At 41.6% G+C, this 26,671-nt stretch overlaps 1 protein-coding gene across 1 annotated transcript; it reads right to left on the bottom strand.

Annotated features, from left to right (window-relative positions):
* Window positions 1–1,527: 1,527 nt before the first annotated feature.
* LOC113436617 (platelet glycoprotein 4-like) lies at window positions 1,528–26,671 on the bottom strand. Its single transcript, XM_026701108.2, has 12 exons — window positions 26,552–26,671; window positions 17,997–18,157; window positions 17,220–17,364; window positions 14,721–14,897; window positions 14,375–14,466; window positions 13,721–13,767; window positions 11,831–11,900; window positions 8,327–8,514; window positions 6,599–6,717; window positions 5,430–5,503; window positions 4,515–4,569; window positions 1,528–1,728 (listed from the first exon to the last, which is right to left on the bottom strand). The coding sequence occupies exons 1-12, from the start codon at window positions 26,669–26,671 to the stop codon at window positions 1,564–1,566; spliced, it is 1,413 nt and encodes a 470-aa protein (XP_026556893.2). The 3' UTR covers window positions 1,528–1,563.

The raw sequence follows: 26,671 nt of genomic DNA, 5'->3' as shown, positions 1-26,671 counted from the left end.
AATCTCACCAGGCTGTAGGTTGACGCAGCCTCCCATCCTTCTGAGGTGGGTAAAATGAGGATCCAGATTGTTGGGAGCAATAGGCTGACTCTGTAAACTGCTTAGAGAGGGCTGTAAAGCACTGTGAAGTAGTATATAAGTCTAAATGCTATTGCTATTTTCCTCCTTCCTTCCTTCCTTCCTTCCTTCCTTCCTTCCTTCCTTCCTTCCTTCCTTCCTTCCTTCCTTCCTTCCTTCCTTCCTTCCTTCCTTCCTTCCTTCCTTCCTTCCTTCCTTCCTTCCTTCCCCTCTTGTTCCCTTTCTCATTCTCCTTCCTGGTGGCACAGTGGTTAGAATATCATATTGCAGGCTGACTCCGCCCAATGCCAAGAATTTGATTCTCATCAGGCTCAAGTCTTCCATCCTTCCGAGGTGGGTAAAATGAGGGCCCAGATTGTTGGAGGCAAGTGGCTGACTCTGTAAACTGCTTAGAGAGGCCTGTGAAGCAATATGTAGTGGTACATAAGTCTAAGGGCTATTGCTATTTTCCTTCCTTCCTTCCTTCCTTCCTTCCTTCCTTCCTTCCTTCCTTCCTTCCTTCCTTCCTTCCTTCCTTCCTTCCTTCCTTCCTTCCTCTCTTATTCTCTTTCTTAATCTCCTTTCCGATGGTGCAGTGATTAGAATGCAATATTGCAAGGTATCTCTGCCTGCAGACAGAAGTTCAATCCTGACTGACTCCAGATTGACTCAGCCTTCTATCCTTCCGAGGTGGATAAAATGAGGAGCCAGATTGTTGGGGGCAAGAGGCTGACTCTGTAAACTGTTTTGAGAGAGGTTATGCCCTATGAACTGATGTATAAGTCTAAGTGCTATTGCTATTGCTATTCACTTAACAACCTCGTTTTAATTTAACCACAGCAGTAATTCACCTAAACAAACATGGCAGGAATGGGGCCAAGCTCCCTTAACAAATTTCTCAACATAAATGTTGGGCTCAATTGTGGTCATAAGTTGAGGACTACCTGCCAACTGCAACAGCATCAGAGGTGGTATTCGGCAGGTTCTGACTAATTCTGGAGAACCGGTAGCAGAAATTTTGAGTAGTTCAGAGAACCAGCAAATCCCACCTTTGACTGGCCCCGCCCCCATCTCTTCTCTGCCTCCCATTGAGTCTAAGCTGATTGGCTGGGTCTCCTTTGGTTGCCCTGCCCAGGAGAATGGACCTGGAAAGCAGGTTAGTGGGGTGGGGAGGGAATGGGGATTTTACAGTATCCTTCCCCTGCCATGCCCACCAAGATACACCCACCAAGCCATGCCATGCGCACCAAGGCACGCCCACAAAACCGGTAGTAAAAACAAATCAAATCCCACCACTGAACGGCATCCACTGGAGATGTTTCAGATGTTTAATGTTTAGGATATGATTGGAAACCTGGGCAATTCACGGATTTCATCCATTTATTGTTCTGGGGTGGGTTTTTTTTTTAATTGATTCTCACTATTTTTTTTAATGTTGAATGCCACCCAGAATCTGAAAGAAAAGAATTAACTTATCTGAATTTCAAATTCTGCTTTATCTATTACTTATTTGGAACTCTTTTTTCTGCATGCGCAAAAGGCAATGAAGAATCCCAGGAACATCACAGAACCAAGGGTTATGAGCACTATTTGGATGATGTTCAGCAACTTGATCTTGTCGGTCACTTTTGATCGGAAAAGCTCTGCATTCTCATCCCCAATTATAGCCGTCTAGAGAAAGGGGGAAAACAAATTATGTCAGCGTTCCAACTAACCAACTCCAACCCAATTAACTCTGAGACAGTCAAGTTCTCAAAGTTCCATTTTATTAGAGTTGTCATATTGACACATCTGGGAAAATCAGAATCTGAGAGATCCTTTTTTTTCTTCCCAAAAGACAAATCAAAGATCCATCCCCTGCACCCATCAGTACATCACATGGCTCAATCACATATTCATACCAACTGGAGACATCCCTCCAAACACTCCCCTCCAAGTGCAGGGAAACATGTCCTTAACTCTCTGAGAAAATAATGTTGTGTCTAATCTATAGCATAAGTGCACAATCGTACCTACCGTCCCTGTCCTATTGTCCCCATTTATTCATATCTATTTCCTGTATTCTTACTCATGTTTATACCTATACCTATTATCTTGTAAGTGATTGACAAATCAAATAAATAAACAAACAAACAAATAAATAAATAAAATAAATCTTCTACCTGTCTATGAAATCCCCCCGCCCAAATTCCCAGGTACTGAATGTGGCAGCCTCGAAGCTATCTTGCAATGCATGCATAATTTTGCATAAAATGGAGTGTCCAACTGCAACAGGAAGGAAGACCGTTGGAAGTAATGAATTAATTCTATGATGGAAAAACATCTGATAGCAGAGAATTAAAGAGAGAGAGAAAGAAAAAAACCCAACAAAACAAGGAACTGAGATCTGAACCTTAAATATGGTTTAATTAAAAGAAAGGACTATGAACACCATTAGTTCCCATGTGTTTAAGAGAGAGTCTCTTTTTTCAGGCCAAAAATTGCAATTCAGTCACTTTTAAAATATTTGCAGGGAGGGCTGTAAAGGTGAGGAGAAAAACTTCTACGGTCATGGGTTTTCAAGAGATATGCTCTTTCCCTGGTTAACAATAAGAGGAAAACCCTAACCAGAATGGTTATTGTATTTTAAGTATTGCAACTTCATCCCTGTAGTTAATAATGTAACAAGAAGGCAAGAAGCCCTAGTAAGACTACACCTAGAGTACTGCATCCAGTTTTGGTCACCACACTATAAAAAAGATGTTGAGACTGTAGAAAAAGTACAGAGAAGAGCAACCAAGATAATTAGGAGATGGTTGGAGGCTAAAACATATGAAGAACAGTTGCAAGAACTGGGACTGGCTAGTCTAGTGAAGAGAAGGGCCAGGGGAGACAGGAGAGCATTGCTCCTATATTTGAGGGGCTGCCCCAGAGAGGATGAGGAGGTCAAGCTATTTTCCAAAGCACCCAAAGGCCAGACAAGGAATAATGGATAGAAACTGATCAAGGAGAGATTCAACCTGGAAATAAGGAGTAATTTTCTGACAGTGAGAAAAACCAACCAATGGAACAGAAATTGCCTTCGGAGGTTGTGGGAGCTTCATCCCCGGAAGCTTTCAAGGAGAGATTGGACTGCCATTTGTCAGTAGGGTCTCTTGCCTGGGCAGGGGGTTGGACTAGATCACCTATAAGGTCCCTTCCAACTCTGTTAATCTGTATCTGTCTGTATCTGTAAGACAGCCAAGCAACCTGTCTTGATGGCCAAGGTGACTTTGTGTCATCCAGAAAGAAAAGAACCATCCAGAATTTAATCTGTGTTACAGAGGGGAGACAGGAGATAGATTTCTGGATTAAACCAACCTATAATAAATCCTTTCTGCAGTTCCAAGAAGATTCCACAACCATTTGCACTCTGATTCAGGTGATGCTGGAGGGCACAGATAAACCCCCAAGTGGACTGAAGGGCTCTCAGAGAGAGTGCTGATGACCAGATGACTGTAATGGAACGTAAACCCTTCCATACCCCTCCCCACCATTCTGCCAGAACTAAAACCTTCTATATCCCTCTTCCATCCAGTCAAAACTGATGAAGCTTCTTGGATGAGAAGCGAAATGTGTTCTTCTTTCTCAAGAAGAAAGAAAGCTGCCTTTTGAAAAGGCACTTTTGAGACATTCAGAATTTCCTTGCTTCCTTCCACAGTATAACTGTGTTGAGAAGTTTACAGGAGGTGAAGAAGTGAAACTGGGGAAGGAGAGAACGAGTGACTTGGTTCCTTCTGGTTTCATTTCAGAGGAAACCTAGAACAGGTAAGGACAGGACCTATGGATCTTCTCCCAGATCAGAGAATTGAGGCAAGCTTTTAATCCCTCCGTGATGAGTAGATGATCATATAGAAGCAGACTTTTCTGTGCGAATCCCCCGCCCACTCTTTTTAAAGTTGATTCCATCAGGGGTGATTCTACATGGGTCAAAGATTGGTCAAACCAGGGATGGCCTGCTACTGGTTCACCCCAATTCAGGCGAACTAATAGCTAATTTTATGGCCAGTTCGGTGAACCGGTAAATCCCACCCCTGGATGGCCCCACCCATCTCACCCCACTGCTCCCAGGAGTTCCCACATGGCCCATTTTGGATGCCAGGTAAGTGCAGGGCCTGTGTGGAGGCTTGGGGAGGGCAAAAAACAGGCCCCCGGGAGGCTCCAAAAGACCAGAAATGGGCCCATTTCCAGCCTCCATAGAGCCTCCGGAGCCCGGGAAGGCCATTTTTACTCTCCCGGAGGCTCGATGAAAGCCTCTGGAGCCCGGGGTGGATGAAAACACCCCCCTGCCATGGTGCAGGAGACTGACTAGGCCACACTCACCATGGCCACATCCACCAAGCAACCGGGCAGAGAACCCTTTGCTAAAAATTTTGAAGCCCACCACTGGGTCAAACGAAAAGAAAGGATGGCAACAATTGAGAAAGAAACCTACTAACCTCATTCATCCACAAAACAGGAAATAAATATTCTTGCTTGAGGTTTTTTAGTGCTCTGCAGGAAACAAAAATAAGAAAACAGCATTAGAAGATTAGTTTAGGCCTGCTGTCTTCTGAGAATGCCCCCCCTTCCCAAAAAAATGGCTACAGCCAATTGGTATTTTTCTTGGAGCCCAATCAAAATTGCCTTGTGGAGAAAAGTCTGTCTTACTTGGTTCTTCCTCCAACTGTAACCAGATTGGAAATGTCCACATTCATTTAGATGTAGATAGAGGGATGTCAATGGCTAAGATGCTGATTTTGTCAGTCAGAAAGGTCAAAAGCTCGGCGGTTTGAATCCCTAGAGCCTCATAATGGAGTGAGCTCCCATTCCTTGTCCCAGCTTCTGCCAACCTAGCAGTTTCTAAAGCATGTAAAAATGCAAGTAGAAAAATAGGGAGCACTTTGGTGGGAAGGGAACAGCAGCATTCCATGCACCCTCAGCATTTAGTCATGCCAGCCACATGACCACAGAGACGTCTTCAGACAGTGCTGGCTCTTTGGCTTTGTAACGGAGATGAGCACTGCTGCCTAGAGCTGGAAACGGCTAGCATATATGTGCGAGGGGAACCTTTACCTTTACCTTTTATACTGTAGATGGAATATCTCAGACAATGGTTGATATCTTATTTTTTTCCCCATTGATTTTAAAGCCTACAAGCAACAGTTGTCCATCTGTCCTATCAGAATTCTTTTAGAAGAGGCTTTCAGGAGACTTGAAGGCCATAGTTGACCTATACAACCTGTATATATAAAGGGGGCAGAGCTTCAGTGAGGAAATCAGGCCTGCCATTTTGCAGATTTTTGCAGTTCTCCCAATAAACATACATGCAGAATAAACAATCCACTTTTTTTCCAATAACAGTCAAGACTTACATGATCTTTGAGTTAGGTTTCACCTTTAAATTTATCTGCAACCTTTTGGCATAGTGCAAGGTAAATCCTGTGATCTAAAAGAAAAGAAATACATGAATATTGTGGGTGGGGAATATTTAAATGTTAGCAACAATAAATAGAAAAAGAATGCACTCAGATGCTGAGTTTGGAAAGGTTTTACCAACATTGGACAAGGCTGTTATTCAATAGCCAGGAAGCCATAGCTGTTTTGACCTCGGCTTCCCCCAAAAGCACTAAGCAGACTCTTTGTTCCAGCAAAACTCCTTTTATTAAATGAAGGTGAATTTCTTGCATTCACTTTCAGCCAAAGACCTGGCAAACAGTCTTTCAAGGGTGTCATTAGGAGCACAGACCTTATCTAGCTTGGAGAGCTACCAAGTAAATATTTCCAAATGCAGCACTGACAAGGAAGGACTCGGCACAGAGTCTCTGTGATGCACAGACAGATCTTCACACAGCTGCAATGAACGAATTGTATCCTGCAAAAGCCCCCTCCCCTTTTGCTCCTCTTTTAATCCCTATGGAAGGGGCCATTCACCATCCATCTGTGGCCTTACTCCCACCCTGAGTTCGTAATTGTTCTCTTCTTTTGGCAGCTCTGCACATGCGCAGGCTAGGAACTGGCTTCAGTTGCTCCCTTGCCTCACAGCTGTCCGAGCCTGAAGGCAGCTGATGACTGCCAGCCTGTCCTGGCCCCATCTCTGCCTCTAATGCAGAGCCCTTGTCCAAGCCTTCCTCAGCATCCAGGACTGACCCAGGTCCATCCCCAACCTCCTCACTGTCCAAGTCTGCTGCCAGCTCCGCTAGCCAGCGTGGGGCCACAACAATAGCTACCGTACTTGTTTCAATGATTTCATTGCAATTCATTTAAACTGGATATTAATCAATTTTGAAATTGATGTTTGCTTTTAAGGTTGCTGCTACACTATTTTTAATGTGTTTAAAATAAGCACACTTAGCAAAATAACAACCCTGAACCCTTCTTGAAGTAGAGGCTGATGGGACCCAGAAAATCTTCATCCCATCTGTGGACCAAATGAACTAGGAGAAAACTTTCCTCTTCGGTGAACAAACTCCAAAATTAACTTCAAGGGTCAAATTCTATGGCAGAGAAGGCCTGGATACGAATTTAATTTGGAGTCACTTACTGGTTCTACATCCAGAAAGATTCTGTGTTCTTCCTCAACTGGCTTCAATCCCTCAACATGGTGAAAAAGTTCTTCACTCACATGCAGGAAATGGGGCAACGTGATATAGACTGGTTTACCTATAGAAATAAAAGGGAAAATAAAGACAGTTGACAAGTTGGATCATGAAGTTCCATTCTAGTAACAAAGATCATAGAGATGATCTCTGGAACAGCAGCAAACCATTGTTGAACTTATTCACCAAGTACAAACGTAGTAAGCTTGGCACATTGGACACCATCCAAATCAAAACTTTAAACTGCATTACTCACATGCAGGGAATGATTGCAATGGACTTTCCTACATAACCATGGCTATGTCAGAATAACTGAAAGGGAAGGGGAAAGGAATAAAAGTTGTGTGCTGGCCATGGGTTAACGAGGGCCAGGTAACACAAATAGGAGTGATAACCATCTGGATTTTTGGACCACCATGGAGCAAAAGATAACCTAGCCTATCAGAGATAAAACAGTTCCTAATGGATACATTTTTCTCCATTGTATCAGCTCTAATGGTCCATATGTGGCCATGTTGGGTGTGGATATAAACAGAAGATTTCAGAAGACAGCTGACTGAGCATACAATCCAAAAAGCCCAAAGTTTTGATTTTGATGCAGCCAACAGTCATGAACAGTACAGCCAAGATAGGACCCAGTGTTGCAGTCTGTCAAGATCCATCTGGATCTTGAGCCTATCTTCTAGGATGTTAGCTATTTTTGACAGCTTAGTGTCATGCCCCTGTTGGAGTCTGACTCTGAGGAAGAGATGGAACAGCTGACAGGGAGTGGGAGTGTGGCTCAGGTGGTTGTGGAGGAAACTGGGGAAGGGTACAGGCCAGATGGGCATTCAGAGGAAGACCCAGGTCCGTCCCCTCTTCCTTCTAGGACATGCAGGGAGGAATGGATAAGGGAGAAACATGAGTGGCATGGTCTATGGGAGAGGAAGGGGTCCTGATCCCCTTTATGGGCTTCAGCTGGGAGGACTGGATAAAAAGACAAACTCCCGATGGCAAAGGTGCTAGAAGCAAAGTGTGCATTCTTGTCGGAGCTTATCTGTGTTTTGGCTTCCTCCCAACTGTGGCTGCTGCATTATCTGGTAGACTGCTGTAGTAATTCCGTCAGTGTGATGTGTTGAGTTTTTTATTTCAAATTAACTTTACTTTGGGTGCGGACTGCATTTACTCCCTCCGTAAACTGTTTTCTTTAAGAGTTTGATATCCTGCCGAGGTTAATTAGACATTGGGGCCATGTTGGAGGCATTAAAGGGAATTTTTTCTATTTTCGTGAGTTGGTTATTTTTGTGTCATGCCTTGGGTCATCACACTTAGTATCATCTGCAAATTTGGTAAGTTCCCCTTCTATTTACTAATCTAAGTCATTTATGAAGATATTGAAGAGTACTGGGCCTAAGACAGAACCTAGTGGCACCTCACTGCTTACTTCCCTCCATGTAGGCATAGACGGCATAGACCCATTAAGGACTACTTGTTGAGTACGGTTTGTCAGCCGGTTATGAATCCATCTAGTGCTGGTGCTATTTATTCCACTTTTTTCTAGCTTACCAAGAAGTAGGTTGTGGTGGTTTACTTTGTGGAATGCCTTACTGAAGTCAAAGTATAAGATTCCAGCTTCTGATACAATTTCAATTTGAATTAACCCTATCCAAGCCCTCCTCTTTCTCCCCTGTTACCTTCTTTGCAGGAGCTGAGATCCAGAATTCCAGTTAATGTGCAGTTCTGACTCAATTCCATGTCAATGCAGAAGCACATATTGTCAGGATTGGTAGTGGGTGGTTCAAAAGTCGACAGAGGGACAGAAAAGCGATAAACTAGAATTTCTTTCGCTGTCTTCTCACTCTCAAATGTTACAAAAATTGACCTGTATTGTAAAAATAATATGAATCATGATCATACGCCATGATGAAAAAAGAACCACCAATCTTGTCTATGAAAATTCTCAGCCATCCAGGCCATGATTGTCCCAAAGGTGTTTTGTTCAAAAAGTCAACCGGACTTTGTTTCTCCTTGAAATGTTTTGCTTCTCATCCTAGAAGCTTCTTCAGTTCTGTACAACTCTAGAACTGAAGTCTTTTTGGATGAAAGGCGAAAGATCTTCAAAGAAAAACAAAGTCCAGTTCCCTTTGGAAAAAGCTCCTTCGGGACTTCCACCAATCTTATAGTCATCAATCACATTCCTTCAAGAATTTGTTGATCATCTACATATCTTGGATCTCATTCCCTGATCAAAATGAGGGCTTTTCAATCAGATTACTCTCCACCATGACCCTTGGGTGAGGCAGGAGTGATTGGCACCTCACCAAGGCAGAAAAAAAAATTGGCATCCTTGTTTTGTCCCAAAGGGGCTTTTTCAAGAGGCAAATGGATTTTCTGGTTTTTCTTTGAATAGCTGAAGAAGCTTCTTGGATGAGAAGTGAAACGTCTTCAAAGCAAAATCTTGAAAATAAGCTTTGGGACAACCATAACCTGAATGACTGAGAATCTCCATAGACATCATTATTTTGGGAGGCAGAAGTTCTAAAAAGCCATATTAAAAACAAAGCAATTAAATCTGTCTTCTTAGATGACCTTGAAGTCTAGAGATTTCCAAAGAACCACAATCGGTTTCCAAAATAAGAGAGATAGCAATGAAGTGGTAAATGCCCCTGACTGTTAACTGTTTGAAGCAGTGGTGGGATTCAAAAGTTTTTATTACCGGTTCTGTGGGTGTGGCTTGGTTGGTGTGGGAAGGGAAGGATACTGCAAAATGTCCATTCCCTTCCCATCCCACTAACCTGCTTTCCAGCTCCGTTCTCCTGTGCAGGGCAACCAAAGAAGACCCAGCTGATCAGCTGGGACTCAATGGGAGGCAGAGAATAGGTGGGGTTGGTGGGGCCAGTCAGAGGTGGGATTTGCCAGTTCTCCAAACAACTCAAATTCTCCAGAACTGGTCAGAACCTGCTGAAGACCACCTCTGGTTTGAAGGTAAACTGGATTTTGAGTTATAATTTTAATAGGTAAGCTGCCCCTCCCTGTAGTTAAACTAGGCAGTCCAGCTCAACTAACTCAGAAATCCTGTGTCAAGATTGAACCATTTTGGTCCTTTCAAAAGTTAATGCATCTCAACTTGCCAGTGAAGAGGGGGGAGGGAAGGGGAAAATGGAATGCCGAGAACATATGTGGAGATCATGACAGCCTGTAAAGTAAACCATCAAGGTCACCACTGCAGGTACTGGAGAAAGAGACGGAGTGTTCCCATCACAAACTGGTGTCTCATAATTGGACAATGGGATCCCCCAGGGATGCGGAGTTGGGGAAGCTATTGTTTAACTGGGCAAGCAATGGTGTGGGAGAACCAGAGTTGGTTTTGTTTCTTCAGTACCCAATAAGGTGTATCCAATAAAGTTTTACTTTTGGGGAGTCAAAGCTCCCGATAAGTTTTCTTGGATTTGGGTTCACTTACAAGTAGTTGCACGGTTGACATTCTGAAGTTGAATGTTGCTGACATTTCAAAATTCTATTACAGGTGATCCTCGATTTATAACCAGGGGTACGATTCAGCCGGTACAGACAAGTTCGGAAGAACCAGTAGTTCTGAAAATCAGTTGGCCCTGCCCATTTGCCCCTGCACTTGCCTGTCTTATATTTCCTTTGTTTGAAGCCCAGCTGATCGGCATGGCAGTGCAGATTGCCACATCCCAGTTGTTCTTAAACACTTACAGTGCAGTAGAAGGTAAGTTTTCAAACTATTTTCAAATGCACCACGTGCACGCAGTGCTCACCGAACTGGTTGTTACACTGGTTGAAGCCCACCACTGTTTAGAACCATTCGTTAGCAACCGTTTCAAGTTACAATAATACTAAAAAAAAGTGACTTATGACTGGCCTTCACACTTTATGACCATTGCAGCATTCTCCATAGTCACGTGATCAAAAACTTTGGGCGTGTATTTATGAGGGTTGCAGCATCCTGGAAATTGGGTAATTGCCAGGGGTGGGATTCAAATTTTTTAACAACTGGTTCTGTGGGCGTGGCTTAGTTTGGTGGTCCTGGCTTGGCAGTCATGTGACCAGCTGAGTGTGGTCAACTCAACATCACTCACATCGAGGCACCATCTCCTTGCCTGGCCTGTCATGACTGTGGGGATGCTGCAAAAGTCGTAAGTGTGAAAAACGGTCATAGTCATAAGTCATAAGTCACTTTTTTCAGTGCCATTGTAACTTTGAATGGTCACTCCAATTCAAGCAGAAGTACCAGCAAAGGAGGGGAAAAAAACTCCAGAGACATTCCTGAGACAAGAAGTCCAGTCCTACCAAAAAGGTAATAAGGGTCAACGAAGAGGCAGTTTCTGTAAGCAACACCAGAATGTTTCCTTCCTGCCTTCCTTACAGGATTAGGCCAGTAATTTCTTCTAACAACCAGTTCTACGAACTGCTTAGAATGTTAACAACCGGTTCTAGCGAATAGGTGCGAATCTGTAGAATCCCACCCCTGGTAATTGCTATTTGCACCCTTACAAGCAGGCTCCAACAAATAAAGTCAATGGGGAAGCCAGATTTTCTCTTTTTGATCACATGACTCACTCAACAAATGCAATGTTTGGCTCAACAACCATGGCAAAATATAAACGGTTGTAAAATCGGGGCCAATTCATGTAACCACCACCTTAGCCTGAGGCAGTGATGGCGAAGCTTTTTGTTGTGGTGTGAAAGCTTGCATGTGTGCGCCCCCCCCCTGTGCAGGCATGTGCAACTCCCGCACCCCATCCCTTTACCTGCCCGGTCATGCATGTCTCCCAACTGATTTATGGCCCATTTGAGGCCATTTTCACCCTCCAGGAGGCTCTGGAACCTCAGGAGGCTGAAAACAGGCCCATTTCAGCACTTCTGGTATTTCCGGAAGGCCTGTTTTTCGGCCTCCCAAGGCTGCAGAGGCTTCCCTCGAGCCTCCGGGAGAGTGAAAATGACTTCAAATGGGCCAAAAATCAGTTGGAAGGTGCACACATGCACAGCGCAGGTCAGTTTGGCTGGGGCTTGCATGCCCGCACAAATAGTTCTGTGTGCCATCCGTGGCACGCTTGCCATAGGTTCGCCATCATGGGCCTGAGGGATTCTAGCCCCAGCTATGGCCATAGGGAAAAAACTACATGTATTTTGGAATGAAAGGAATGATGTTCTCCTTTTTCAAGACCATTTACCTGCAAATATCTGAGGAAAAGAAATACAGCTCTTCACTCTTGTTGATAAAAGGGTGGAATGATGCTCCATCTGTGTGAGTTACAATCAAAACATCTCATGAATTGTGAGCCTCACAACACATACAAGAATCCTGCATCTGAATTCTTTGCATCTTTGCAACTGCGGTTGGGTTGGCTTGATTCCCTGTACATCCTACTCAACTGTTGTTTGGATTATGAGAGGCCAAGGCAGGACATTCAGAATTAAAGAAATGAAGAATATTTTTTCCTTCTTTACCACATACAGGTCAACACTTTCCTGGACTTTACACACCTAGGACCTGAAGGCAAATTTGGACTTATAAAGAACTTCAAGCTGGAAGCCTACTTATCAAGCATTAAGCCATGGCAGCCCAGCCAGGATTATAAAGTTTCTTCTAACATTAGCAATTAACATTGATGGAGCAAGATCAAAATAGTGCCTTTTTTAAAAAATGTGGGGCGGTAGAAAGCACAATAATTGTCAAAACAACACACTAACACACTCTTTATGTGCATGATTGCATTCCCACTCATGCTAGTAATACTATTATTAAATTTTCAGATGCTGCAACAGTGGTGGGATTCATCTCTTGGGGGGGGCGGTGAGTCTGCCTTCTAAGATGAGGTGGACCAGTTGTTTTCATGGTGTAAAGACAATATCTTGGTCCTCAACACCAATAAGACCAAGTATAATCCAAGTATAATGGATTATAGAAAGAACAAATCAGACCTCCAGCCCTTGCTTATCAATGGAGACCGTGTGGAGCAAGTGGCCAGGTTTAAGTTTCTGGGTGTTACCCTAAAAGAGGACCTGACCTGGGTGCATACATTGCAGCCCTGGTCAAAGAGGGCCCAGCAGAGATTATATTACCTGAGGCTTCTCAGGAAACAACAACAGAATGGAAAACTGCTGGTGACCTTCTACCACTGCAGCATTTTAACATACTGCACCTCTGTATGGTTTGCCAGTTGCACAGTGGCAGACAGGAAAGCACTTCTGAGGGTTAACGTCATTGCCCAGAGGATCATGGGTTGCCCTCTCCCCTCTTTGGAAGAGCTTTAAAGCTCCTGCTGCCTTAAGAAAGTTCAAAACATTCTCAAAGATCCATCTCATCCTGGGAACCTTTTTTTGAACTATTACCATCTGGCAGATGGTAGAGGATAATGATAAAAACAAGGACAAATAGGCTGAAAAACAGCTTCTATCTCAGGGCAGTAGCTCTGTTGAATTATACTGTATAGTGCAGTGTTGGTGTGGTGTCGGGGGGTTTCAATTCAATGTGTGGAGTGTGAAGGATGTGTGTTTGTGTTTATTTTCATGGTCATGATGTGCACTGAAGATGGTGTTTGATTTCATTGAATGAGGTGCAATGACAATAAAGTAAACTAACTAAAAACTAGCTAAATTAACAGGGAACAAGCTTAACATTCTTCAGATAGATGCTCTGTCTTTAAATTTTGGCATTGTAATCATTGTTCTTGGTCCCCATTTAGAAAACCTTGTTAGGTGTACTTAGTGCATCTGCTGGAAGCCACAATGAGAGCAAATGAAGACATTTGAATGGTGAAGACACACAAATCCCATCAGACTCCAACGGCTTACACAAAACATAGCCTTTGTCCCCTTTCTAAATCTTGAAGTTTCTTAATAATTTAGCCAGCTAAGTATTACTTATGTGAAGACTCGTAGCTAACTTTCTTCTCATCCTATTCTAGCTAACTTTCTTCTCATCCTATTCTTTTCTTTGGGATCTTATCTTACCAAGTAGGCTTCAGTTCCAACCTTGAATATTTTAATACATGTCAAAATGTGTGCTGTGTGTTCAACCCAGACATCAATGTTCAATATTGTTCCATTGACACACTTACCGGTGCCATTCACCATACCACAATAACTTTCCCAGTAGTCAACGGTCCTTTAAAAAAAGAAGAGAAATAGAATATACAGCTCAGAGGATGCTACACAGTTTTCTTAACTAAACATTAGTCTTCTGAATCTAAGGAAAGTGCAGGAATTCAAGGGCAGGGCACACAATCTGTTCTCAATGTCTTTTATAATCATATTCTGTACAAGAAGGAGTTGGAAAAAAGTAAGCATTTAGGTTAGGATAGGAGGGATGTATAAGGAATGTGTAAAGGAATAAACAGCCTCCTGAAAAAGACAATACCAGGATAGTATTTGTATAGCATACATAAATCTGATTAACTAAACTCACACAACTCTCTTAAGTGGATTGGAGGCTAAAATATATACAGAATGGTTGCAGGAATTGGATTCGTCTAGTTTAATGAAAGTGACATGACTAGAAGTGACATGACATCCAATATTTGAGGGGTTCAACCTATTCTCCAAAATACCACAAGGACAGGACAAGAAGCAACAGATGGAAACCAATCAAGGAGAGAAGCAACCTGAATTAAGGAGAAATTTCACAAAACAGAACATCTTGCTACACTGAACTGTTAGAAAGTTTGAAAAAAAGTAAATAAATATGGTTGTATTTCCCCGAATGTGGTATATACCTGTTGTTTTTATAACTCTGTATAATTCCCACTTTGTTTATATCATCTTTCCCGCTGTAAATTTGGTAAGGGCCATCAAATGTTTTGTTGAGCTTGAAAGAGAGAAAGAGAGAGAACAGGAAATTATTTATTTCACCTTGTTCGTCAAGATGAACCTTTTAGTGTTTAAAAATCTGCTGTCCAACATCTAAATGAAGTCTAACGGTCTTAATTTTCTGTTTTTTTCTGTTTTTCTGTATCTAAAATAAAAATCTGTTGACTTTTGACAAGATGATAAGATAGAAATTATTGTTCTAATTTTGCTTTTCTTAAGAGTCATTAATTTTCCCTTTGAGTTTGCACTTACAGGATAGAATACCCCAACGATCTTATCAATGTTTGGAAATGGAATTAATTTCAGGAAAGGATCTTCATAGCCCCAAAGTATTTCTTTCACTGTTCTAGTTTGAAGAAGTTTTGATTTTGATAGTTGTATTAATATATTCAGGGCTGGAGCCGCATTCGGATACAAAACAGGTGCAGTCTACGGGAAATGCAAATATGTTAACAAACTTTTGAAACTGGGATGAAAATGGATGACAACGTTTCAAAGCAGTCTTGCATTCATTCTTATAAGTGATCAAATCACAGGACATTTTCTAGTTTCAATCTACCTATATATCTATCTCTCTCTATATATATGTATATATATCTTTATCTATCTATCTATCTATCTATCTATCTATCTATCTATCTATCTATCTATCTATCTATCTATCTATCTATCTTCTATCTATCTCTATCTATCCCAAATCAATAGATTAGACATAGACATAGACATAGACATAAAAGCAAAATATCATGCCTCATCACAGAACCATAAAGCCTACAAACTTGAAAGTTGGCATGTATCTTCCTCTTGGCTTCTAGGTGCTCACTAAGAAAGGATTTTTTGAAATGACCATCAAAGCATTAGTTTTTTCAGGTGGGGGAGCGAGAATAGAACTCCTTAGCATCAGTGTGTGTTAATATTATTAACACTCTAATGCTAAGGAGTTCTACTCCCACTCCCTAACTGAAAAGAAATCTGTTCCAACTGCAGTTGAGCTAAGCCACACCCAGGCTCCTTGCTGTCTCCTTGCTCACACAGCAAATACTCTTTCCATTTCCAAACAGCCCTCAACTCTCTCTCACACTGATAGGACACTAGCCAGATGAATATTGATGGATGCTGGTAAGCAGAGGCAGATTTTCCCCCCTTATTTTACTCCCCAAAAACTTGCTTGATCACATAGCTTTGTAGCGAAGCACAGGTACCCTGCTAGTGCTTAATATTTGCTAAGTAATTTGATTTATGTCAAATTCAATAGACAAGCATCACAGTTCAGCAATCAGTATTTTTGTGTATCTTCACCATAATTCCTGACTGATTACTTGCATAGGACATGGAAGATAAAATTAGTTTTAAAAGCTTCTGGGAATAAAATAATAATTTTTGGTTAAAATGCGGCAAGAGAACGCCAATAATAACAAAAGCCAAGTTAGGTATAATACCAGAAAGTTATGATAAAGAGACTCTATACTTAATGCTACATGTATTGACAGCAGGGAGAATTGTATTTGCACAATATTGGAAAAATGAGAACACCCCACCAAATGAAAACATAATTCGGAAAATATTGGACTGGGCAGACATGGATAGATTGACATTGAAAATAAAAGATAAAGGAGGTACAGAGTATTATTATGGGATAGGTTTCATCAGTGGTTAGAGATAAGAGGCAGAAGTTAGATGAAGAAAGATTATCGTTATATGTAAGTAAAATATGAATGTTGCCTACAATTATACACATGGTAGTACAATTAATGTGATCATAAGCAAGCTAATATAATTATAAATATGGTTGTAATTATTACATGTATTATCATTATTACTATCAATATATCTCTTACGGTTTTTTCCTCTCTTCTGTAAATGCCCAGACAATGCACTGTCTTGACAATGTTTATATATAAACTTGTCGATAACCCAGCATTGCCTGGGTATTTATTTATCCCATTCCTGTATTAGACAGGAAAATCGGGACTCACACTGTTGTACTGTCTCTCATGCACCTCAATTCTTCTATTCCTCCACAAGAAGAGCCCCCTTGTGGAGTACTGTGAAGCCATTTCCATGGCAAGTCCATAGTGCTGTACAGTAGAAGCCATTTTAAGGCACCCACCCACACTGAGGGGTGTTAAGGGTGTCTTACCTCCACAGTATTTGTTTCCAGAGGGTAAGTCATCTGTGTACCAAGTTTGGTTGAAATTGCTCAAGGCATTCCAGGAGTTATGCTGGAACATACACACACACACACACACACACACACACACACACACACACACCTGCTTTTATAGAAGAAGAAGAAGAAGAAGAAGAAGAAGAAGAAGAAGAAGAAGAAGAAGAAGAAGAAGAAGAAGAAGAAGAAGAAGAAGAAGGAAGGAAGGAAGAAGACAGAAGAAGATAAGAAACTTGACTTTTTAAAAAATAATGAAAACCTAATATCACTTTGACTGCTAGATAATATTTCCACCATTTTGATGAAAAGTTAAGATGAAGAAATAATACCATAACAATTAGACAGATATAGATTTCCAAATTTTGCTGATCTACCTATCCTAGTCCTTTATTACCAACTTAATTACCAACAGGTAGTAAAATTTCTGGATCGCCCAATTCATTCATCCCCAACACCAAAAAAACCCACAAAAGAATAAGAGAGAAGATCATGTCAGAATATGGAGAGCACCCACATTTGTACTACAATACTGTAGTACTGAGTACTACAATACTGAGATGAATCTTAGGAGAGAGCTCGCTTACCACAACAGCCAGGTTGACAGTGGTGATGTTGTCACTTTCCAACCCGCTGGACATATTAGGTTGAAAAAGAAAGATATTTTCCAGGAAGTAAGACAGGGTGGCATCATCATGTTTCATAACGTTTACTTTGTGCGTATATCGCGTCCTTGAGGAAAAAGAAGTTCCCCTTCAGTTGTGAGATGCTGACCAAATCAGAAATAAGAAGTGCTCTCTTTGCTGGGAGCCAAGTGGATATTTCCCCATCTATTTACTTCCTTTCCTTTCCTTTCCTTTCCTTTCCTTTCCTTTCCTTTCCTTTCCTTTCCTTTCCTTTCCTTCCCCTTCCCATCTATTTACTTTTTCCCTTCCCTTTCCCCTCTACTTTCTTCCTTCCTTCCCTTCCCTATCTATTTACTTCCTTTCTCTTCCTGTAGTGAGAAATGTATTAAGTCAGCTTTGCCCCATTTTACAACTGCTGTTGTTCAGTGAGTTACACAGTAGTTAAATGAACCTGTTTTCCCCATTGGGGTAGGGGGTTGGATTTGATGACCTACAAGGTCCTTTCCAACTCTGTTAATCTGAAAGGCAGATTTTGCCTGAGCTTTTAGAAAATCTTCATCAGTAGTTCAAGCAATTCCTGAAAGAAGAGGTTAACTTTTTCCATAAATGCGTTCAAAGAATTATGGATGTTCTACCTTGGTTCCTTGCATGCAAAGAAGAGGAGGTTGAACTCAATCTCCTGTTCCATCTCTGCTCTCTAATCCTATGTCTTCCAAACATCCTCATGCCTGTACGTACCTGTAAGTGTAAGGACCTTTCTCCTTAAGGATTGGAGCAGACCCATTCTTCATCACCTCCTCTGGATTCTGTACATCAAAGAACCAAATCTGTCTGTAGATGGGACTCTCTGGAACAATCCAATTCTTAAAGGCAGTTGTACCATGTTCAATGACAACTTCCTTCAAGGAATAAGAGCAAGATACAGAAAGATGTCTCACTTAGACTTATATACCATTTCACAATACTGCATTCTAACCCTGTTGCTATGAATCATTAATCTTCCAAATCAGTCATAACTGCTAACTTTTTTCTAATAGTTTGATGCAGTTCACCTGGCCCACAGACTTTGCAACTTTAGCATAAAAATAAAAACCTGCTGATGGTTATCGAGAAAAGCTATCTCTGCACTTGCTAAAACTCAACCATGACTTGATGGCACAGAATTAATAATTGATCAATGACAAATGCCATTGTTCTGTCTTTTACTTACAACATCATAGCCTGAGATATTATTATCTCTCTCTAATCACTTTTTGCAAAGGTAAATATTCTTTAATCAGAGATAATGCCCTTCCATATGTTGTTTTATGAGAGGTTTATGAGAGTTCAGTCTTTATAAGGTAGATAATCAGATGTGATTATCTGCAAGGCTATAATAATCCAAAGAAAATCATGTTAGTTGATGATTTATGAGCTGCTTGGTTTGTCTTGGGCTGATTGGCCAAATAGTCAGCAAGAAGTTTTAAAAGGTCTCATTACCCAAAAGTGAAGGTGACTTTAATAATTATTCAGAAATCAGCAAGCTAAGAATCTTTCCATGTTTTTTTTTTCATAACAAACAAGAACCAGACATATGGAATAATTGGTTAGAATCCAACTCTACACCAAGCTATAAATCAAAAAGCACAATTTATGAAATACTGGCGCAGCTAGTCCTCAACTTATGATCACAATTGAGCCCAAAATTTCTGTTGTTAAGTGAGACATTTGCTCAGTGGATTTTGCCTCATTTTATGATCTAACTTACCACAAAAGTGAATCACTCTGACCTTGAGGATGTCATAACGGTTGTAAAGTGTGAAAAACAGGCCGTAAATCAGTTTTTTTCCAGTGCTGCTGTAACTTTGAACAGATATTACCTGAGCTGTTGTAAATTGAGGAATACTGGCATAGCATTTTCTCATGGATGTAGATATTTGATTTATAAACCCCAGTTCCAAGAATGCTAACTCCAGTTGGAGTAACGAGAAGATCCAACATTTTTCACGGGTGTGCAGAAGTAAAGGGTGAGAAACAATAGCACAGCGCAACAGAGCTTCGGAGATTAAAGGGGTTCTTCAAAGGTGCAGTTAAGTCATCATGGTGATTAGAAATACAATATCTGGAAGTTTTGAAGAGAAGATTGGATATCCATTTGTCAGAAACGGTATAGGGCAGAGGCGGCAAACCTTTTTTGGCTCCTGTGCTGATAATTGCGTGCATGCTTGTGTGTGCGCCCTCATGTGCCAGCACCCAGAAGGCAATGTGTGCTGGGCCTCCACCCACTCACTGCACCTGCATGCATGATTCCCCTTGCCATGCACCATGCACCTGTGAGTGCAATCATCCCGCCATGCGCAGGGGTGGGATTCAAATTTTTAACAACCAGTTCTGAGGGCATGGCTTAGGCAGTGGGCATGGCTTGGTGGTCATGTGACTGGGTGGGCGTGGCTTGGTGGTCATGTTATTGGCTTGGTGTGTGGCCAACTCAACATCAATCACATCGAGGCACATCTCCTCGTCTGGCCTCTCATGACTGTGGAGATGCTGCAACAGTCGTAAGTGTGAAAAGGGGTCATAAGTCACTTTTTTCAGTGCCATTGTAACTTTGAATGGTCACTCCACACAAGCAAAGTACCAGCAAAGGAGTGGGAAAAAAACTCCAGAGAGGTTCCTGAGACAGGAAGGCTAGGTTATCTTTTGCTCCATGGTGGTCCAAAAATCCAGATGGTTACCACTCCTATTTGTGTTACCTGGCCCTCGTTAACCCATGGCCAGCATCCAGAGATAAGAACTAATTTACAAGATTCTCCAAACACGAACTAAGATGTCCACCAGTTGAGCTTCAGAGCTTCTTTGCTGTCTGCAAAGAACGCTTTTCCAAACCTGGCTTTTATCCTCTTGAGGGAGGGGCCATTACCTTGCAGCCTTACTTCTGAGTTGCCTGTGCTGCTGTAATTGTTCTTTCCTCCGAGCAATTCTATGTGCACATGCACTTGGCACAGGCTCCTCGGGAACCTTCTCATTGCTGCTGCCAGCCCCACAATCTCTGAAGGTAGCAGTGATGGTCCTGGCCCCTCATCAAAGACATCACTCTCCTCAACCATCTGCACCTGCTAACCACAACAGCATGTGTCTCCCACGCACCCCCTGCCTCCCCTGCATATACACACCAAATACCCAACGATCAGCTATTGGGTGGCGGCAGTGGGGCTCTTCCACTGAGCTCTCGCATGCCAGGGAAAATGGCTCTGCATGCCACTTCTGCCACACATGGCATAGGTTCCCCATCATGGGTATAGGGTTTCCTGCCTAAGCAGAGGGTTGGACTAGAAGACCTCCAAGGTTCCTTCCAAATCTGTTTTTCTATTCTATCTGTACACACTCCAGATGTTTCTACTGACCAAAAAGTGCCTTTATTGTTTTTGCTGAGAAATGTAGATGTTATTGATCAAAACAGTGTCTGTAACTTGGCCAGAAAATTGATTTGTAGATTTAATGTCGTCAAGGCTCTCATGTCAGGCAACATTTAAGTGCTGATAAAAATTAATGAAATATCACCATGAACTTTGTAAATTTCAAGAAGTTTCATCTGCAGATAGCCAATGCTGGGTGAGCATGTTCCTCAGATATATGAACCTCAGAACAGAACTATCAGAGCTGAAGAAGCTTCTTGGGTGAGAAACGAAACTTCTTCAAAAGAAAAAATGAGAAAGTGCAGTTGCCTCCTGAAAAATGTACCTTTGGGACAAGCATGACATGGAGGACTGAGAATCTCTACAGCTTTTTAGCTATACAATTTGGGATGAACACTCTTTAAAGGGTGTGGGAGCAGGAGTGGATTTCCAGAGGAAAAAATTGCAGACTACTGGAATCATTTGCACCACTCAGGTGACCCTGAGGACATAGATATACCTCCAAGTGGCCTCAACAACCCTCTAAAAGGATGCAAATGACCAGCTGTCTGCAAGGAATAGAAATCCTTCCACTTCCCCAGCATTCAGTCAAAACCAAAAAAGCTTTTTGGATGAGAAGCGAAATGTCTTCAAAAGAAAAAAACAAGAAAATCCAGTTGCCTCCTGAAAAAGCACCTTTGGGACTCAGAACACAGATTCACAGATTTGAATACAAGGGCATGCACATTGTTATTTCCACAGGCATGGAAATAACTGGTGAGAACTTCCAATCTAGAAAGGTGATCGTTACTCATAAGACACAGTTGGAAGGTAACTGATATAATTCGGAAGATAAAGAAAATAAAGATAAATTGTTATCGCAGAAAATCATGCTTGGCTGTCAAGATTTACTGAACTCTGCTGTCTGCATGCTTACTCCTTCTTCTTTGGCAATTTCAGATTTTTCTTTCTGAAGAATTATGCAAGAAAATGCCAGGAAAACATGAGTGACCCTTTACCCCCATTCCCTTGGTACAATGATGCTGTTATAGAAAAGAACTGGCTTTCTTTTCTTTCTCTCTCTTTCTCTCTTCCTGTTTTCTGTCTCTCTTGTTTAGCAGAAAGAAAGAGAGAAAGAAAGAAAGAAAGAAAGAAAGAAAGAAAGAAAGAAAGAAAGAAAGAAAGAAAGAAAGAAAGAAAGAAAGAAAGAAAGTTAGTTAGTTCCCAGCTCAGTTGCATTCAGGGCAACGTTGAAACTATAAAACCCTCACATGCAACACAGATGATACAGGTAGTAGACTATACAGAGAGGAGGAGGAGGAGGAAAAGGAGGAGGAGGAGGAGAAGAAGAAGAGGAGGAGGAGGAGGAGGAAAAGAAGAGGAGGAGGAGGACTTGTGTATTAGTATTGCATTCTGTTATTGCTGCACTAAACAAGAGAGACAGAGAACAGGATGAGAGAAAGAAAAGAAAGTGGCGGGGGGGAACCCCACTATTCTCTTTTTGAAGCTTAGCTGCAAAAGTAAGGAGAAGAATGTGTTGATATTTACAAGTCCTATCCTTGCCTGGCTTCTGAAACTCAAATGAATTGTTCCTTCAAATGGAGTAGATGTCTTCTGAGAAGCCAAGATATTGGCAAGCAAGTGAAAGTGAAAAATTTCCTAGAAAATGATGAAGTCATGCCACTAGACATGTTGATATTTGCCATCCAGAGCATATCTTACATGTGCTTCAAATCAAGGAGCTGAAAAAGGGTTCCTCACCATCACTGAAAGCTGAACTGGCAAGCAATGCAATTTGATAACACAAGAGCTGAGACTCGAGTTCAGAACTCAATGCTTTAGGTGTGGATTCAAGATGATTCAAGATTTTCTCAGGAACCGGGGGCAGAAGGAATCCCAAAAGTGATTGAGATTGGACAAGAGATTAAAAATGACTGCTTAAATAATGATGATGACATTATCTATCAGTGGTTGTTGCAAGAAAAGTTTGGAAAAGCCCTAGGCTCCAGTCGGACATCTCCAGCTCTTTGAAATCTAGAAAACTACTTAGTTATTTCAAAGTGCTCCAGAACAAATTGCGGTAACAACAAATATGTTGGAATACATATCAGAATGCATTTTGTATTGCAACAACTATAGAATTATCCGGCCAGTAGATGTCAGTGTTTAATGTGCATCTCTGGTTATTGTAGTCTATGGCAGTGGTCGCCAACCTGTGGGCCAGGGACTACTGGTGGTCCGCAAGAAAATTTTGGTGGTCTGCAGAGAAATGTCACTCCCAAAGCACTCCCCAAAGCAATTAATCCAGGCTGCGTAGGAACACAAGGCTGCGCTGCCCACATGACTCGCAGGAACATAAAGCTTGCGTCGCTTGCATTGCGAACAACACGAGGTAGTGAGGGGAGGGGGTAAAGGGCAGAAGGGTGGGGAAACTTGCCCCATGTGACTCACCTGGCCACCGGGCTGCTTCTTTCTGCTTCTGCTTTTGACTGCATGCAAGGAAAGCAGCAAAAGTATTTCTTTCTCTCCCCCAAACTCTGCCAGAAATGAGTTTTTGGGACCTTGCAAGGCATCCTGCTCCAAGAGGCTGTGCCAGAATGATAAGTCTCACAAAGACTCATTTCTGGCGAAGTTTGGGGGAGAGAAAGAAAGATTTCTGCTGCTTCTGCTGCTTTCCTTGCATGAAGCCAAAAGTTTCTCTCCCTCCCCCTCCCTCTCTCCCCCTGAGAACAGAACTGGAGACAGTATCCTGCGATCCCAATTAAAGAATGATCGATTGGTAGGAAAATGGGGTGGGGAATTTTCCTGCAGACTTTTTGGGGGATTTTTCCCAGGGTCTCTGGTCCACAGGATTTAAAATAATGAGTTTGGTGGTCCCTGGGGTCCGCCAAAAGGTTGCCGACCCAAGATCTATTGTTTCTTTATGTTCTGAGGAGAGTTTCCTGTTTTCTGTTACAGTAATATAGTTGGGCAGTAAAGCACATGGTGACTGTGCTTTTTATTTGTTCTGTGGTGCTTTATATAAAGCAGGATTTCTAACAAAATATCTTTGTGAAATCAGAAGCCTCATTGAAAAGAAATACATGTTAACAGCATGGATGCCATATGAGCAAGATGCTTGTAGGATAATACAACATCCTAGTGGTCTAACTCAGATCATGCAAGAGAAGGGCACCAACAAAATCAGAAATAATTTAGTTTATTTTTCAATGAAGCTCTAGACTGGCATCAATGCTGGAGCTCCCCATAAAATGTTATATCCTAAAAGATTATCAGCAGCTAAAGTTACTGTTTTATTACATGCTGGATTTTGGCCAAGAGAACAGGGAAGTCCTTGTAGCATTCTCTCAGCTGTATCTTAAAAAATACTATACATTTTAGAATGTTAAGGTTATGAAGGCATAGATATCATGTTGTGCTTAGAAATGTACAAATGTTCCAAGCTCAAATCAGCTGTTTGACAGCTAAAAATTAAACTCTTTATTGTCCTGAATCATGACATAAGCCTAAGATTGAAAATCAGGCTTGTCAGATGCTACATCTTTTCTATCCTGCTCTACGGAGTGGAGAGTTGGTCTCTGACAGAAAGTCCCCTGAAGAGACGAGAAGCATTTGAAATGTGGATTTGCAGGCTGTTACATATAAGCTATGAGGAAGTGATAAGCCTCCTGGAAAAGCCAAGAGAAATCATCGAAACCATAAAAAAGCTAAAGTTAGAATATTTTGAACATAGAGTAGAACAGAACAGAACAGACACACAGACAGAATAGAATAGAATAGAATAGAATAGAATAGAATAGAATAGAATAGAATAGAATAGAATAGAATAGAATAGAATAGAATTCTTTATTGGCCAAGTGTGATTGTACACACAAGGAATTTTTCTTGGTGCAAATGCTCTCAGTGTACATAAAAGAAAAAATACATTCGTCAAGTGTCAAGCATCATAAGGTACATCACTTAATGATAGTCGTAGGGTACAATAAGCAATCAAATCATACTAGGAAATAGAATAGAATTCTTTATTAGCCAAGTGTGGTTGGACACACAAGGAATTCCCCCTGGTGCTCTCAGTGCTCTCAGTGTACATAAAAGAAAAATACATTCGTCAAGAATCAAGAATCATCAGGTACACTTAATAATAGTCATTGGATACAATAAGCAATCAAATCATACCAGGAAACAGTCAAAATAAATCATTAGGATACAAGCAACAAAGTTACAGTCATACAGTCTTAAGTGGGAGGGGATGGGGGGGTTAAGGAGTGATGAGAAGATTAATAGCAATAGTAGTTGCAGACTTAGTAAATAGTTGGCCAGTGTTGAGGGAATTATTTGTTTAGCAGAGGGATGGCACTTGGGAAAAAACTGTCCTTGTGTCTAGTTGTTCTGGTGTGCAGGGCTCTATAGCATCATTTTGAGGGTAGGAGTTGAACCAGTTTATGTCCTGGATGTGAGGGGTCTGTGGATATTTTCACAGCCCACTTTTTGACTCATGCAGTATACAGGTTCTCCATGGAAGGCAGGTTGGTAGCCATTGTTTTTTCATGTGGTGCGACACCCGGAAAAATACAGCATCCTTCACTTCATTCTCCAGGGAAAGATTGAAGGCAAATAAATGTCCAGGCAGAAGAAGAACATCATGGCTTCAAAATCTAAGGGACTGGGTTGGACAAAACTCAACAGCACTTTTTTGTGTGGCTTTTGATAGGATTGCCAACACGATCGCCTATGTCCGATGACAGATATATGGCACAAGAAGAAGAATTGTCCTGGAGATTTATCTTGAGTGTTGGATGAAATTGCCATATTTCTTTCTATGTTATTCTGAGTGTCTTGATCAATTTCAATTGGTTGTTTACAACATAGAATAATAAGGTTGCATGAGACCTTGGGGGTCTTCTTGTCCAACCCCTTATTTGAACAGGGGAGCCTATATGCTGTTCAGGGCAAATCGTTGTTCAATTTCTTCTTAAAAGCCCCCAGTGATGGATCACCCACAACTTTTGGAGGTAAACCATTCCACTGATTAATTGTTCTCACTGTCTGGAAGTTTCTCCTTAATTCCAGGTTGCTTCTCTCCTGGATTAATTTCCATCCATGGCTTCTTCTCCTGCCTTCAGGTGCTTTGGAGAATAGCTTGACTCCCTCTTCTTTGGGGCAGCCGCTGAGAAATTGGAAGACTGCTATCCTATAGTGTCTAGTCCTTCCTTTCATTAAACCAGACATAATTCCTAATTCTACACTTCCTGGCTGCAAATAGACAATCAAAGGAACATCTGAACATCTCACACATTTGTTTACTTTTCATCCACACACATACCCCCCAAAATCCCTCTATTTGAAGAATGAAACAGCCAGAAAATCAGCAGATGTCTGTCCCACCGTTAATGTCACAGAAGCTGAGTAGCAGATATGAGGAGAAACCATCAAAGTTTAGATTAACAGAGTTGTCGGTCATCTAGTCCAATCCGCTGCCCAAACAGGAGACCTTACATCATTTCTGACAAATGGCAGTCCAATCTATTTTTCAAAGACTTAAGTTATGATGCTCCTACAACTTCCAAAGGCAAGCTGTTCAATTGGTTGATTGTTCTATCAGAAAATTTCTCCTTATTTCCAGGTTGAATCTCTCTCTGATCAGTTTCCATCCATTGTTCCTTGTCTGGCCTTCAGGTGCTTTGGAAAATAGCTTGACCCCCTTCCTCCTCTCTGTGGCAGCCCCTCAAATACTGGAAGTCTGCTCTCCTGTCTTCCCTGGTCCTTCTCTTCACTAAGCTAGCCAAGTCCAGTTCCTGCAACTGTTCTTGTTTTAGTCTTTAGTATTGCTGGTGGCAGTAATGGTTTACATCATAAGCAAAGGTTTAGAAAAAAGTGATAAAAACATGCAAAAATGTGGGAATTGGAGGCTGCTCTTACCTTTTTTACTAATTCCTCAATGAGGTTATTTCCAACTGGGATTAAAATTCCCCCGAGGATGGCCAACACTGCCCCAATGATCGTTCCCGTCAGCAAACCACAATTTCGATTACACCCCAT

This window comes from Pseudonaja textilis, chromosome 5 (assembly GCF_049901715.1).
Source record: "Pseudonaja textilis isolate UNSWEBS1 chromosome 5, rPseTex1.2, whole genome shotgun sequence".
Classification (NCBI taxonomy): domain Eukaryota; kingdom Metazoa; phylum Chordata; class Lepidosauria; order Squamata; family Elapidae; genus Pseudonaja; species Pseudonaja textilis.
This window is presented reverse-complemented; position numbering and strand designations above follow the sequence as displayed.